The following is a 17500-nucleotide window of genomic DNA, read 5'->3' as shown; positions in this document are numbered from 1 at the left end:
AGAGGTAGGGGTGGATTGGGCATTTATCATTTGCAATAAAAAAGAAGATGGAATTTAAAAAAAAAAGAAGTGGCGGAACCAGGATTCGAAACCACAATGTCGATTCTGACAAGCTTTCCAGGGCTGACGACTTAACCATTCGACCATGACACCCACTTGAAAGTCGATGCATATTGGGTATATGTAGTAACGACTGATTTATTGTTGGTTAATCAATTTTATGTTTTTATAAGATATTTTATTAACTTTACTTATTTCTATGTGCATTTCGAATTCCATATTCTGGAATGTGGATAATTGTTTAAAAGAGCGGAGTTTCAAAATTGTGTCTGGGAATAACTAAAATTGGTTATTCCCAGCCATCTGTCTGTGAATAATCACAGCGTAAGTCTAAGTCTAAAAAGTTCTTTCTCCTAACTACTGGTACTCTCACTACACTCCCCGACTTTGCCGCCATCTCTCTTCCATTTTTTATCTTCCCAAATGCCTCCTCGTCTGCTCAATTTCCTCCTCCTCCCCTCCCTCTCACTTTCCTTTTTGAACTGTCCTAATCTCTTCCTCTTTCTCTTACTCCTGTTCCATGCAATTATTATTATTATTATTATTATTATTATTATTATTATTATTATTATTATTATTATTATTATTATGGGCCTTTTGTATATACTTGATTCCTGTCAGGAAGTGATTTTACATTGTTGTACATGGGTAGCGGGATAGAGTGTATCTGTAACAACAGAATTAAGGCAACTCCTTCCCTCCACGGCCTGCAGGAGTCCCTTGGGCAAGGTCGAGCACTCGCTGAATCTCCCTACCAGGGTTATGTGAAGTGGCGACAGGGGATGGATTGGCACAGGAGGCAGTTGGAAATGCTCAGTAACGGTTCACATGGCCATGATGCTGGGCAGAGGATTCAATTATGAAGGGACAATGGCCAGGGACGCAGCCTTGTAAAGGCACTGTGAGCTCCGAAAGCAATGGCAAACTACTGAGGGTCACCATTCCAAGAAACCAAAATGAAAAACTGAACAAGAAAAAGTCATCATCATAGATCCTATGATTCCCCCCCCCCCCCCCCCCCCCCCCAGCTCTGATAGCTCTAGAACGCATAATAGGGATGAGCTGACCTCCCTACCGAATACAACAGATGATGATAACACACATCTGTGCGAGAATGAAAACAACAGGTAGAATGAAGCTTAAAGCCGCTCATAAATTGAAGATAGCTACATGGAATATTAAAACTATGTCAACAGGAAAACTGCCAAACTTACAAAATCAACTTCATGGGACATTGATGTGGAGGAAAAGGACATTTTACTACAGGAAATGGCGGAATGTTTATCAACTTAGGAAGGGGGGAAAAACGGGGCTAAATGGGGTTGCCATAATCTTGACAAAGCTACAAAAAAATTCCCTACAGGATATAATCCATATGATGATAGAGTGCTCTCAATTAGACTAAAAGGTGCAGCACAAAACATCTCAATAATACAAGTCTGTGTGCCAACATCAGCTGCCTTGGATGAGGAAAAACACCATTTCTACTCAACATAACAAGGTTCTCTCAATTATAAAACAGATATTAAAATTATCATGGGTGGCATTAACTCAAAGATAGGCTCCAGTAAAGAAATCTCAGAAACTGAAATCATTGGTACACATGGCCTAGAAGAACACAACGAATGTGGTGGAAAACGTAGACTTTTCAATAGATAATGAGCTGACAATAAAAAACACACTGATTTACAAAAAAGGAGAACAAACTAAAGCAGAGAATTATAGACCAGTATCTATTAATTACATCAATCACCAGTAAAATACTGGAACATGTATTTTCTAACATTATGAGTCCTATAGAGGCCCAAAAATTTTTAACAGAATCACAACATGGTTTTATGAAGAAAAAAAAAGGTGATGTGAAACAACTGATCACAACAATCAATGACTTAGCAGAAAACATAAATAAAAATGTACAAACTGATGCCATTTTGTTAGACTTCAGCAAAGCTTTTGACAAAGTCCACCATCATACATTGACACTGAAATTATGGAGATATGGAATACGAAACAAAACATTCCAATGGATTATGTCCTTCTTGAACAATCAAATACAGGTAGTTGTTGTGGAAGGTGAGTCATAATAGTCAGCCCAAGTGGTGTCTGGTGTTCCTCAGGGTACAGTTCTCGGCCCCATCCTATTCTTATTCTACATTAATGATATGGCAGAAAGACTTGCACCAGGAACCCAACTGAGATTGTTTGCAGATGACAGCCTTCTATATCAGACAATAAGAACTAAACATGACACAGAAATTCTTCAAGTCGATCTAGATAGCTTACAATGCTGGGAAATAGAAAATAGCATGGAATTCCATCCTCAGAAGTGCCAGGTTCTAAAATTCTCAAATAACAGAAAAATCATACATTCAACATACATAATACTGCACTAGAAGAAGTGAGCAAGGTGAAATATCTAGTAGTAGTAGTAGTAGTAGTAGTAGCAGTAGTATGTAATATTTTAGCCACAACCTACTTCTTTATTTATTTTCTTTGCAGGCACTGAACTCATTGATGCCTATCCATTGACAAATGCTATCTAGTAAAAGAATGAAAAATTCTCAAGCTCCAAGAACTTATGATCCAGATGGTTATCGTCGTAGGGCTGCTTGTTTGTGTTTTCGAGACACAAGTGAAAATGAAGTACGTAAGAGCAAGTTTCTGCAATTGTATAGTGGGCATCAGGTTAAATGCAACTTTTATGTTGATTATACTTTCCAGGAAAATTATTGAATGAATTTCATAATAAATTTATTCAACTTTGTATTTGAACTTTGTACCTACTTATAATAATAATAATAATAATAATAATAATAATAATAATAATAATAATAATAATAATAATGATAATAATAATACTTTATTGCATCCCAAAAAAGATTTTTTTTTTGTTCAGATGTGTTATAATTTACACAGTAAAATAAATAGATAATGGAAATATGATGTATATACAAGGAGTGATTTCACAGCCAGTTGTGCTTCATATAGGAATAATTTCAACACTATAAAATATTTAAAATTGTCAATGTAAAGATTGAAAAACAAATAAGTTAATATTTACATTATTAGGAAGTAAAAAAGTGAAAATGATTATTTAAAATTATTATTGCTTGCTTATTAAAGATATTTTCGGTGTGTCTCTGTTTTAGTTGAAACAGAGAAAGTGTGATTACTCCTTCCTGACATTATAACTGATGGTTTTAGTGGATGATGCTTCTCGTTTAATATGTTAGTTATTTTACTCATACAATATTTCTCCTTTAAAAGATCTACATTGTCAACACCATTTAAAAAGCATTTAATGGATTTTTAATAATCAAATTTATTTTGTTCCCTTCCACTGTTAAGCAACTGCCTCCCCAAGCTGTTATACAAAACGATAAGACACTTTCAATTACTGCTTTATAAAATAATTGACCTCAATTTTGTTTTGAAACAATGACAACAACAATTATGCAATAAAACGTTTGTATGTAATATTAAAACATGCAAATGTCTTTAAGAGTGTGACACGATCACCCCCACCCCCTTTCTCACCCCATTCTTTCTCTAAATAATTTTACGGTAGCTGACATTCTTTTATGCTGGCTCATCTGTGCCTGTAATAATACTGCGTGCCAATCAATATTGGACGTGACTTAATAGTAAAGTACAGCTGCAATTGACAATGACCTTTAAAAGTTAAAATTGTCGTAATAATTAAAGTGATTTTGATGGCTCATTGAATCCACATTTGATCAAATTTTTTTGGAACTTGAAATTTAGTTCAAACTTCATATTCTAATTTATAAATCTTCAGTGTGTGAACTTTCTCCATTTATTTTCTTGGGCCTAAGTGAGATAACAAAATCCTCAATCTGGATTGCAACTCCATCAAGTCATTTTCCCCCCATCATCTATTCGACCAGAGATAATTGTTAATGCCTAAAATTTGTAATATTTCAAAAGCAGTTTATACACCAAAAATCTTTGAAATTTCTTTTCTGTGACAATTCTTCATAAATGGTTTGTAGATCTCAGAAATAAGAAAAAGAAGAAAATTTTATAGGTCTTAGTCTTAATTTGATTTTAATAAATTATTTTACAGGTGCTCTTAATCACATCTACTGCGAGTCCAAATAAATGGATTGTGCCCGGAGGAGGAGTAGATCCTGGAGAAGAGCCTGGTCCAGCTGCAGCCAGAGAAGCTTGGGAAGAAGCCGGTGTTACAGGTGTCATTGACAGACTTTTGGGAGTATTTGAGGTCAGTTTGATTTGATGATGGAAATATTATATTCTTGTATGAGTTATATTGGCAATTGCCTAAAAATAAACTTTTGAATTCTTGTATTATTATTTTCTCCATGATCTGTAATCAATTATACTTTTTTTAGTGATGTTTTATTTTACGGCTTTAGTTTAAATACATTTAGGGACGGTTTTGACTGACAGATTTATTAATACAGTTCATTCTGCTTAATTGTGCATAATGTAATCAATTCATTCATGTGACTTTTTTTCTTCTTAATATTACTAATCAGCTCTCAATTTTCAGTGGGATTCATAGAATTTTGAGGTTTCAAAAATTTTCACAAGTCCACACATGATTCCTAATTTTCATGACCTAGCAGCTAGAAAAAAACTAAAACAAACCAAATTATTACTGTTAAATAAACCCAAACCAAAGAGTTGTTGAATATTTTTTTAATGTTTTAACATTTTTCTCTGGTAAAACTTTTTTGTGGTTTTCAAAGTTTTGATTTGAAACCCTGATATTGTTGCTTGGTTTAATCATACATCCAGCTAAATCAAATGCATTTATCCAAATCTGTGTGGTTAAGGGGATAGTGACACAAAAAAATTTTGAAGTCATAAATATTAGGATTATAAAAAAAATATTAGATGCTCTGACATTTTCTGCATCTAGAAATACATCTGTGGGCAGGGAAGTCACATGCTGAGTCTTCTATCCCCCTATAATCTGTTTTCCAACTTGTTTCCTGTATTTGTCTTTTGGAATGAGATTATTTGGTTTTGCCCTGGACTTGGCTGGGAAGGAAACAGTAAAATGTATAGGCTATAGGTATAGTTTTGGTAGATGATTTTCTTTCCTTGTAAACCATGTTATATTTCCTGTTTTGATTATATAACGATTTTTAAGACTTTAAGTGTATTTCTCTGAGTGGGATCCTGTGCTTGATTCTGAATGAAACTTTTAGATGAGGGGGGATTGTTTCGTTTGTATTAAATCAGATACTTCTGTCAAATGTTTCCAGAATGATGAAAAGAAAACTCGGACATCAGTATTCGCTTTACAAGTCCAATGTCTCCAAGATGAATGGTTAGAGTCCAAAAAGTTTGGTAAGTTTTTACTGAAGATTAGGTTTTAAGTTGTGTCAATAAAGATTCTGAAATTATGTGGATTTTATTAAGAAAGACTCGGGTAAATTTCACATCATAAGCCACATAAAAGAATAACATTTTTTATTTTGAAGAGATAATTTTCTTTGTATGTTTAGAACTAATCAGGAAATTAGATAAATGTAAGTTCTCAATTAATGTTTCATTCTTTTGGACTTATCAGAAAGTTACATTGTTTCATTTAATATACTTTATATTCACACAGATCGTCAACGCCATTGGTTCACAGTTTCAGAGGTCAAGGAAAAGCTATCTGTGAACAACCCCATGCTATTAAATTATATCAATTTGATAGACAACAACAAAGACGAAACAAAGGCAATTTAATTGTTTTAAGAAACATCATTAATTTTTTTTGTTTTGTTTTGTTTTATTCAATTATTTTGATACTTAAAATATGATATGAATATAAATGCTGGCACAAGTAAGTAACCCAAAATTACCATTCATCAAATTTTATTTTTGAATAATGTTTTAGTATTTTTTGTTTAAGAAATTTTAAGAAGTTTACATTACTTATGTAAGTTTTGGAATATATGTAGGTTTCATTTCATTATATGACCAATTTTAGACGAATCAGAAATTGCAATATTTATGGCTTAATGAAGTCAGAATTTAAGCTAGTGGGGATTTTGTTGTATTTTATTTCCTTAAGTGAAGGTTTTCATACCTACTGAGCAGTCTTTTAGATATTTGAAACAATTTTATAGATTAATTTGAAAATGAAAACTTTCGACCCCACAACTTTCTGGTGCTTTGTTCTGTATGTCAGCCTTGTCCACTTGATACTCGTTCACGAACCTAACAAGATCAAATTATGTGAGCACAAAGAATCTCAATTTTATTATTTTACCACCTAGTATGTTTTATGCTTTGTCCAATTGTCATATAACGGGTCTTTTTCTTGTGCTAACAAAAATATTCTATATTTTTCGTTTTGTCTATATGTTTGTATATACTGAAAATCTCACAGCCAACTGACAATTTTAAAGTCTTTTGTAACTGAGAAACAGTTTAACAGGGCCAAGGCATATGGGAAAATCTGAATCCCTAAAAAGGATTGCATTCTGCCATTAAGTTTAACTACCTTCTGGTGCTAAATTCCTTTTCCTGGTTTCTACTAGGTATTGGAAAATAGATGATTTTTTATACAGTATAAAAAAATATCTCCAAGGGATTTGATCTGATATTACTCGTTTTTTTTTCTTTCGAATACCAATGAAAGATCTGAAAATATCCATTTTATTATATTCCTTGAACAACCAAGAGCTCTGCAGTTTTATATTTGTTGATTTTAAATTTAATTATTTGCTAGTTCTGTAGTGCATTTACAAAAAAAAGATTTTATATTAGTCAGATGATTTGTTATGAGATCATGATTGTTGCCCGATGCTTTTATTTTTTTTTTATGTTTACATTTCTACTTAACTACAATCTCTAACAGAATTTGTCCCATAACATTAATGTATTAATGTGTTTTTTATTTATTTCTTCAGACATGTATTTAGCTTGTGTATATTTCAGTTTAATTTATTATTGATCACCATGACTACAGTACATATCATTGTATGATGGATTTTTTTTTCTTCAGATTTTTATTTTTTCAAAATGTCTTTTTTGTCTTTTTTAAAAGTTTGTTTCATTTCTCATTCATTGTGTCTTTCCATCACTTCCAGGCATTCTCTTTGCTTATTTTAAAGAGGCAGTTAATTTTAATAATTTGTTCCAGATTGTTTTAAACCCGAATCTGTCACCTGATTTATTTGTATTGAACATTCTCATTTTAAATCACAAACGAAATTGGGACTTAGAATGCTCCGTTTGGTATCTACAGACCCTTCCAAAACGTTGCAACCAATTTCATTTTTCAGATTTTGAGACCATTGTCACAATTTAAGTTCCTACCACATAATTTTATAAATAGTGAAACATTGAAACAATAATAAATGAGTAATAAAATAAGAGAAAAAGGTGGAGGCTACTTAAATTTTAAAATCATTTCAATGGATGTTATGTATGAAAATGATATGAGTCAACAATCAAGTGATAACGTTTATTTCGGCCAATTTTAAAGTTTCATTTTTGTTAATGAATGCCCATGTTTTTGTTGTGAGTTGTCAACTGTCGCATTTGGACTTAACATTTTCAAGTTATGAAGATTCACAGGCAGTCAAGAACTTCTAATTTTGAACTAGTCAATCATTTTAATAAAATAAAAGACTTAAGATTAGTTATATCTGAATAAGGCTCTAGCAACAATCATTTTTAAAGTCGTTAATAAATGATTGTCATTTTATTTCTGTTTGAAAACCGGTGTTTGGGGGAATGGCGGGGGGGGGGGGGGGGGGGTACCGCCAACTCAGTTAAAAAGAATAAAGCACTGTCTGAAAACAACCAGAAGCTTAAAATATACCAAAACGTGATCATCTCACATTTGTAATTTTGCTAAAAGACAATGACAGAACCAAATTATGCACACAGAGAGAGAGAGAAAGAGTTGTTCAATCTGTGATTATGGTATGACCTGAAATTGATGGGCAGCAGTTTTCCTAAATATTTCAGTTGTCTTTCATTAAAACTGTCTTTGAAAAAACGGAATCGCATAATAAATTTATGTTAACTAAATAAAAGAATTTGGACTGGATGTGTGCCATAATTGAAGACTTTTCTTATTTAGCTTATGTAGATTGAAAGTTCTGCCTGTGAGTATTTTACTGGATTTAAACTTGTCAATAATGCAGTGTGTATATATGAGAGACTTATCAGAACAAAGCAGTCTGTACCCACTCAGTAGATGAATAGCTCTTAATTATCTTGTCTCCATTATTACAGGATGTACAGTCAAAAGCTATGTCTTTGCTGCACACTTAATGCATGGTTAGATTCAAGTGGTGTTAGATTTGGGGGCATTTATCGCTGCTTAAATCAAACAGTGGCGGACACTGTATTTGAATTTCTAAATTTTGCAGATGAGTAACCAAGTGTTGTAGCTGCTTGGCTTTACATATTCGAAAGAAAATGCAACGTAAATATAAGGCAAGATTATGTTGTTGTTTTTTTAAATAACCAAACTTTCCTTCAATTGCTTTAAAAGTAATATTTCAAAAAAGTCGTATCAAGGACGGAAAATATCAGAAACAAAAAATATGAGGATTATATCCCATTTAAAAAAAAAGATTTGCCAACAGCACTATTTCTCTGCTTTAGACTCAGATGTCAGATGCATTGTCGGTTCCTGTAAAAGAATTAAAAAAAAAAAAAAACATTTCTTTTTGTTCAGCATGATAGTAATTATTGTAAAAAGCTGACATGTTTGTGGACCAATGATTTGTTTGCTTGTTATACTCCCTCTTTGAAGTGGTGGTTTCCATTGTGAAAATTACAAGCTTTCATTGAGCGACATTTCACAAACAGCTGGCTAAAGTTGTGAACACCAAGCTATGTAAATTATTATGATAAGAAGAGACATATTTAAGAAAGAGATGACAATGCTGCCCATGTATTTCCAGCTTTACCATAGTTTCTACATATTTATATTTATTTGATTAGATTAACTAGTCTTTCACCCTTATTATTTTGTTGGGGTTTTCTTTTTTGTTTTTTTGTTGGGGGGTATTGTTTTGTTTTTTGTTTTTTTTAATGGGGTGGGGGGGTGTTTTTTTTTTCTCCGTCATTTAAGGTTGATAATAATACATACTCAAACGATTATAATAAAAAACCTTGTAAAGAAAATTATGTCAAATCCCAGCTTTTTATTTACATACTTCCTTGATTTCTGTAAACCAAAAAGCGATACAACGAAATCATTATTTTATCCTCAAAATTTTGTTATAGCCGTTTCAGTGTGCATAATATATGATTGACTAGTCCTGTAATAACACAAGTCACTAACAATGGTTTTATATTTTAATAGATCTTATTGTGCAAGGCAATTACCAAGCAGTTTATTTTGTTTTTAAGAACTTAAGAAGTTCTGAATTAGGTTGGATGTTTTGAGGTTTTATATGCAGTCATTATCATCATTATAACATAACATGACTATTATGAGGGATCAAATAATGGTGCCACAGATTATTATTTCTGGGTGGGGTTCCTGACCTCCCATATTGGGCAGGGAGGCACTTACTGTGTCTTCTATCCCCCTGTATCTGTTTTCCACCATGCTTTCCATCTTTGTCTTGGAATGAGATTACTTGGTTTTGTCCTGGCCATGGCTGGATACCCTAGCTGGGAGGGAAACAGTCAAATGTATAGTTAAGAGTTTTGGGAGATGATATTTTTTTTGTCTTGTAAATCATCTCTCTGTTACGTAAATATATTGATTTGTAAACATTTGAGTGTATTCCTCTTAGTGAGGGCCTGTGCTTGTGCCGGGTTGAGACTTTTAGGTGATCTCAGACTAAGTACACTGATAGTGTGTTCTTGGAATCTACATCTCTTCCCTATTTAAACCATTCCCCTTTGTCTTACTTTTTGTTGTATGCTTTCAATTGTAAATTTATATTTCTTTGACCTTTTCATTTTCTTCCTTAAATTGGAGTAGATCCAGCGTTGCGACACTAATGCAGTTAATTCAGTATATATCTATCCGATGATTTCACTGAACAGTCCCAATGATGGCATTTTAAACGGAGGATTTCCTATCTTGTTCTATTCCTTCCAAATCAGCTGCTCTCCCAGTTATGCAGCTTCCCTATAACTGACTTGCACCGTAGCTTTATTAATTATACATTTGAAATTGTTAAAGTAGCTTTGTTGTTGATAGTATGGCAGTTGCAAGTATTCCATGTTTATATTAGAAGACTAATTTTATAACTATTTTATTCCAAACAGTCAGATCTCAATTTGAAGTGTATGATCTGAAATCTCGGTTTAATTCAATTGAGTCGTGATGTCTATTTAGACCCTTTGTTGTGAAATGATTTGCTTCAATTGAATATCAAAGATTAAAAAAATAATAATTTTCACTCATTTACAGTGCACATTACCCCTATATTTGATTATTGGTGTGGGACCTCCTTTGGTGGGCTGGGACCACTTTTGCTGTCTTTTTCATCCTCTCGTATCGTTTGTCCTTTCCATGGTTATTTCTGTCCTTGTCCTGGACGAGAATATACTATTTGGTTCTACTAGTCCTAGGCATATGTTCAGTGACAACAGTGAAATGATTCACTACTTGAGCTTTTTCTTTGGTGACTTTAAATTTAAACTACAAATGTCTCATTTCATCACCAGGCCACACCAGCTTATTCAAAATATGTTTATTAGAAAGCTTCTTTTAATTTCAGTTCCTGGGTGGGGTCGTCTGACCTCCCACGCAGGGCTGAAAGGTCACTTGCTTTGTCTTCTATCCTCTAAATCTGTTTTCTTTGTCATTTTTCTGGATTGAGATTGCTCAGCTGTTTTCCTGGTCCTGACTGGGATCCTTAGCTTAGCTGGCAGAAAATGTGTGGTTCCTTTTTTTTTTTTTTTTTTTTTTTTTGAGAGGTGATATTTTTTCACTGTAAATTATCTTTAATATACTTTTATAATTATTAGTTTAGAATATATTGTAGTTTGTAAACAATTGAGTGTATCCCTCATACGGGATCCTTGGCTTCCGCTTGTATGAGACCCTATTTGAACTAGTCCCCCTTGTCCTACCTTTTCTTTAGGGCTTTTAATTTCAGATCTACAACTTTTCCCCTATCATCTTTTGGAAATGAAATGACCTAATAGTGTCACATCGTTGTAAAATCCCTAAAACAACCCCCCAAGAAAAAGATATTCAGTTCCACATGGATCACCCTCCGTTATTTACCATTGTTTGAATGAATTTTCGAAATTCAAAGATTACCATAGAAAAATGGGTACAATAATCAATTTTCCTTTGCCCCTCTTTTTCCGTGTTCAATATTTGCATTACTTTCATTACCTTTACAGTATAGTATTACAGTATTAATAGTCTTCTTAATTATGCGCTATGTATCTTGAGAAAGGTATCATGAGTTGGAAAGTCTAATTTTGAAAATTTGACTGAAATACAGCTACTGTATCTAGTTATTAAGTTTCTAATTTAAAACTTTATAGAGCATAATTATTTTGAGACCGTTTAGTTTTGCATAAGTCCTGCCCAAAGTCTTTTGCTGAAGAGCAACAAATCTAATTGCATTTATTTATTTATTTATTTATTTATTTATTTATTTATTTATTTATTTATGTATTCATTTAAAAAAATTTTTTTTTACTAATTCATTCATTGGTTCGTTCGTTCATTTACTTATTATTATTTCTCTGTAATGAATTTTGTCCGTGTTAGGTTTTATTTATTTTATTTATGAATTAATTTTTTGGGTAACAATCTGAGTGTACCCCTTTAATGGAGATTCTGTTACATTGTGAGGTGTTTTAATGGTTTCAGATTAGCTTTGACAATATGAAAATATTGTGATCTTTGATCTACTTCTGATTTCTGTTAAACTTATACGCTTTGTCTCACTTAATCTTTGGATGGTTGTGAGCTTGGTTCTTAAATTATACATCAATATCGTCTTAGTAAGCATTGAAATGACTTCAAAGTTTTCCATGATCCGTATAACACATTTAAAACAATGAAAACAAACAAATAAATAAACATCAGACGTCATTGAAAATCGCTGCTTATACTTAAACAAGGTATGTGCATGGAACTCTCATTTGCCAATATTTTTAACCATTGAAGCCTTTTCATTTTGCCCTTTGGAGGGTATTTTTGCAAATCCAGTTTATATGCAACCTCTCATTAATAGATCATAATTCTTAAATCCTAATCGAAAAACTGGAATCACGCTCCATTCCAGCCAAATCCACTTCTCAAAGATTTTGGGAGTTCTATGGGGTTTTTCAGCTGTTGTCATACACATTTTTGTTTTCATTTTCCTACAATACTTTTGACTGCAAAATTTGAGCAATTAAGATGAAGCCTTGGGTTGATATTTCAAGTAATTGTTTAAAGGCCAAAATAATTTTCAAAAGATTATTTTCTCAAATCACGCGGTGTTAACAGGCCGTTTTTAAAACCGAGATTATTGTCCTCGAAATAACTTTTTGTTGTTGATGTTAAAATATATTAGCCTTATTTATTGACGCTACGCTACTTAAATAGCTATGTAATTTTACTGGTCAAAATTAGATAAAATCGAAATACAAATAAGTCATCTATCCCCCTATGTTTTCCAGCTTGCTTTCTGTCGTTGTTTTGGAATGAGATTACTTGGTTTTGTCCTGGCCCTGGACGGAAGCCCTTGCTGAGAGGGAAACAGTCAAATGTATAGATACTTTTGGGAGATATTTTTTTTCTTTGCAAATCATCTCTCTGTTACTGTTATGCACTGTATTATGTTTTGTTTACATATTATATATTATTTGTAAACATTTGACTGTATTCCTCTTAGTGAGGACCCGTGGTTGTGTCTGGATGAGACTTTAAGGTGATCTCAATCTAAGTACTTTGATAGTGTGCTCTTGGAATCTACGTCTGTTTCCTATTTCAACCAATTCCCCTTTGTCTTACATTTTCTTCGGTGCTTTAATTATAATTATAGTTCTAGAACTTTTTACTATCCCATTTTCTTCCTTTTTACTGGCGCTGATATGACCTTAATGAATGTCTTGCAAGCGCCGTAAAACCCTTAAAAACAAGACAAACAAATAAACAAATAAGTCAAAGTTATAATTTAGTCCATTATTGGACTGCTAAATATGTTTTAAGTGCACATTGTATAGGCATTTTTTAAATTACGGTGTATTTTATTATAACTTATGACTATTATTATTATTATTATTATTATTATTATTATTATTATTATTATTATTATATTATTATTTATTATTATTATTATTATGATTATTATTATTATTATAGTTGTTATTTTAATTATCTTTATTATTATCATTATTATTATTATTATTATTATTATTATTATTATTATTATTATTATTATTATTGATGCAGATTATAATGATCCCACAGTCTGCGTATTGGAGCTAACAGTTTAACACTTGTGTTACGTAATTGTTGTTTATTCAATTAAATTTAACAGTTGAAGTGCTGATTTTGTTTTTTAGTTTCTTTTATATATTTTTGGGGAGGGGGTGGGGGTGGACGGGGGAGGAGGAGGAGGAGGAGGAAGTTGATGGCAGTTGGTGGGAACCACTGGTAAGGTCTCTTATCTCTCTGTTCTGCCTGGGTGGGGTTCCTGACATCCCATAGTGGGCAGGGAGGTACTTACTGTGTCTTCTATCCCCCTATATCTGTTTTCCAACTTGCTTTCTGTCTTTGTCTTGGGATGAGATTACTTGGTTTTATCCTGGCCGGATACCCTAGCTGGGAGGGAAACAGTCAAATGTATCGTTAGAATTTTGGGAGATTATATTATTGTCTTTTAAATCATCTCTCTGTTATGTACTGTATTGGTTTTGTTTACATGTTATATATGATTTGCAAAATATTTGAGTGTATTCCTCTTGTGGGGACCTGTGCTTGTGTCGGGATGAGACTTTTAGATGATTTCAAACTAAGTACTTCGATAGTGTGCTTTTGGAATCTACATCTGTTTCCTATTTGAACCATTTCCCCTTTGTTTTAACTTTTCTAAATTTCATGGGTGCTTTAATTGTAATTCTAGAACGTTTTACTATTCCATTTTCTTCCTTGTTACTGGCGCCGAAATGACCTCAATGCGTTGCAAATGCCTCAAAACCCTTAAAAAGAAAAACAGCAACCATCTCCTGTATCGTTGACTGTCGGCTATAACTGTCAGGGTGAATTGTTTTCACTTTCTTGACAGATTGAGTACTGGGTTGGGTAGTTTGACCTCTCATGGTAGGCAGAAGGTCACGGTGTCTTCTATCCCCCAATCTGTTTTCCGGGTTGCTTTCTGGGTCCATTCGAGAAAATATCGCGATCATCCAGGCGTCAGCCACATTGCACTGCGGTCCGAAAATAAAAGAGATGCCGACCTGGGGCTGGGATCCGGGTTTCCCAGAATCCTTCAAGCGCAATGTCATGGGGAACCGGAGTTTACCTGGGCTTGCTCCACCACTCACCTGTCGGAACCCATTGTGCGCAAAAGAAGAAGAAAAAGTGCCGTTCAAAAATAGCCATAGATGGAGCTGCGAAAAAAAATAAAATAATACAACAAACAAATCTGGAAAGGTTTAGAAACCTGTGATCGTCAGACTATGAAGTCTGAAATTTTACTGCCGTCAAACTCGTATCTTGAAATTTATCTACACAAATTTTCAGGAAGATATGTTGGAAAATGTTAACTCTACAATAATTGTTTTAATAAACGCACAGCATAGATCCATGTACTATATCGAAGCTTATAATATAAGGGCGTTATCTCAACTGTTGATGTATAGCTCCAATTTTCTTTATGTTTATGCCTAACCTTTTCCCATATGATTCAATTGATTTTTTAATGTCTCAAACAGTGATTCAATCCCATGCATCTTGAATTAACTCTGATTAGTCCATTAGAGGAGGCCATTTATCTTTATAAATAAATCAAATGTGATTACTACTTTGTATTGAAAATTGTGTTACATTGTTTGAAGAAAAAATATTTTACTCTAACTCTACCCCAATAGGGCATTCATTGCTTTTCAACAAAACGGAGCAACTTCCTAAACTAGGTACCTCTCACTGACAAAAACAAAGAGAAGACCTACAAAATATCTCTGTCCTCTATCTGGAATTTAGTAATGTATTTATGTCTTATTGTTTTTGTTGTTGGCTGAAGAAGGGTTTTGAGCTCGAAACGTTCCATGTTTGGTATTTTGTTCTCTTTTTTGTATTCCTTTTTGTTTATTACTTTTTACAGTCCACAGTTTCTTTAAAAACAAAACGCAACTTTCGATATTTAGATTTTAATACGGCTTTGCTATAACCGGCATAGTTTCTTAACGAATAGATGAATTTATATTAATCGTGGCCGGTACAAGTACAAGCTTTGTTCTAGTCGCTTTTGAATTTTCGAATTTCTGATTTCTGCTTGGTATTGAGACATCTTTTTCTACTTATTTTTTTTTCTCCCACCCTATATAAGGAATGCTAACATGGTATTTATGAGTGAGGCGTTGTGGTCTTGTGGTAAGACACTCGTCTTCGGACCGGTATGTCCCGGGTTCGAGTTTGAGTCCTTGGAAAAGGCTCTTTACTCATTTTCTCTCGCCCTACTCGGGGTGTAAACTGAGTATCTGGCAGAGAACAGCGTATTCTCTGTCGAAAAAAAAAAGTAATATCGCCTCACATGCGTCATGTCACGTCCTACGTGTTAAGAGTTGCTAGTGGCTAGAGACACATTATAAAGCGCTTTGAAAATGTTTGTGGTTATTGAGCTATATAAATGCCAAAGTTTTTTTGTTTGTTTGTTTTTCCTTCTTCTTGTTTTGTTGTTTGTTTTTTTGTTTTTTTTTTTTTTTGTTACATGTTAAGAGGACTTTGTTTTGTTTTTTTTTAAAATTAGGTTTTACAACGTTGTCAAGTTAGCGGTCATTTTAATCGATCTCTGCTTACTGTCCATTATGCCTGTTGCGACGTTCACATATATAGGGGTCTGACATCCGAACGCAATAGGGAAGAAAAGTCGTGAGATCAATCCTAAATCCTTGGGAGTGCATATTATGTAACCAGTCCTTCGGAGTACTAATAATGAATAGGTTGCATAAAGGTGGCATAACTATTTCAGGTGCAGGATGTTTAGGCAGATTCTTAGGATTACAGGACGTAAAAGAGCGAGGGTAGATGATCTTCGTTGTAGTTGTAGTTAGATTTTACAGTTAGATTAGAAATAGGACACCATCGCCCTGACACCAGAAGATTAATTACACAAGGTATGTATCCAGTCCTCCGAAAGAGTTGTCTTACACTTTTAACATCACACTTTTCTTCCCTATTACCATGGGCTTGATTTAGCATTGTATGTTGTAATAGGCAAAATTGTGCGTTGGTTTGAGAGTTTTTCCATTACAACAATGAGCCCACAATAATTTGGGTTATCACATCAACACAGGGCTAACAACCCAATCCCAGAAAAAAAAAATCATGTTACAGAAAAGAAACAAATCGATTAAAATTTGTAGTGTAAAAGCTTTTCTGGCCAAAATGACCGAGTCTTTCCTCAGAATCCGACAGTGTTGTATTGATTAACAATTAATTTGAAGAATGGAAACCAGTCAGGAAATAATATTTTCTTAGTTTATTTTGAGTGTGCAAATAAATTAACATAATTATTAAAATATGACAGTATAATCTTATTATAAAAACATTTTATGATAATATTTACACATAGACAAACCCAGAAAAATTGGACTTATAATTTACTCTTCATATTATTTACAACGCTGTGGGAAAAGTAACAAATTCATGGTTGAAACCGACGTGCACGTCGGTTCAAGCTCAAACATAGCATTTTCTATTGGCCGGGCGAAATGCAAAATGTTGAAAATGAAATCTGAATACTAACGTATAAAAGTAATTATTTGCAGGTCTGATGACCCATGATGTGGTCTCATTGTTGTAATGGAAATACTCTCAAACCAACGCAAAATATTTACCATTACAACACCGTTAAATCAGGCCCATAATTGCGTTCGGTTATCAGACCTGCAAATATTGGCTGTGTAACAATTCCAACTTCACAATTTAAAATAAAATTCAATTAAAAAGAAAAACGGCACTCCTTGTGCCTTTACTGTCTGTCTTTCTTTATTTCTTTCTTGTTCTTTTCTTTTCTATCGGGTATTTTTTTTTTTTTTTTTGGTGAAAACGAAATAACCAAAAAGATCAAAAGAAGCAATATGTCTATTTTATAGTGTACCCACTTGTATTCTTTAATTGACCAATCCAGACGGAGGTGACCTTTCAAATTATTTACCATTTGGGCCTGATCTAAATATCTTTCACCTTAAAGGTCAAAGGTCATTTTGAAAAAAAAAAGATAAATATAGCGACAAGCCTAAAACCTTCACCTCTTTACGACTAAGACAAAATTTTAAAGCGTAAAGGTTCTTATCG

General features: G+C 33.2%; 1 protein-coding gene across 1 annotated transcript in view; it reads left to right on the top strand.

Moving 5' to 3' along the window:
• Positions 1-8723, top strand: part of LOC144961459 (diphosphoinositol polyphosphate phosphohydrolase 1-like) — a 9815-nt gene extending 1092 nt beyond the window's left edge. The window contains exons 2-5 of the mRNA XM_078894646.1: positions 2560-2703; positions 4148-4303; positions 5316-5400; positions 5666-8723. Of these exons, the coding sequence (XP_078750772.1) occupies positions 2593-2703; positions 4148-4303; positions 5316-5400; positions 5666-5787 (474 nt within the window). The 5' untranslated portion in view covers positions 2560-2592 and the 3' untranslated portion in view covers positions 5788-8723. The remainder of the gene's footprint in view (positions 1-2559; positions 2704-4147; positions 4304-5315; positions 5401-5665) is intronic.
• The last annotated feature ends 8777 nt before the right edge of the window (positions 8724-17500 follow it).

The sequence above is a fragment of the Berghia stephanieae genome, chromosome 1, assembly GCF_034508935.2.
Source record: "Berghia stephanieae isolate SIO BIC M18660-M18661 chromosome 1, UCSD_Bste_1.3, whole genome shotgun sequence".
Classification (NCBI taxonomy): domain Eukaryota; kingdom Metazoa; phylum Mollusca; class Gastropoda; order Nudibranchia; family Aeolidiidae; genus Berghia; species Berghia stephanieae.
The sequence above is the reverse complement of the archived record's forward strand: the minus strand, read 5'-3'. Positions and strand labels throughout refer to the sequence as shown.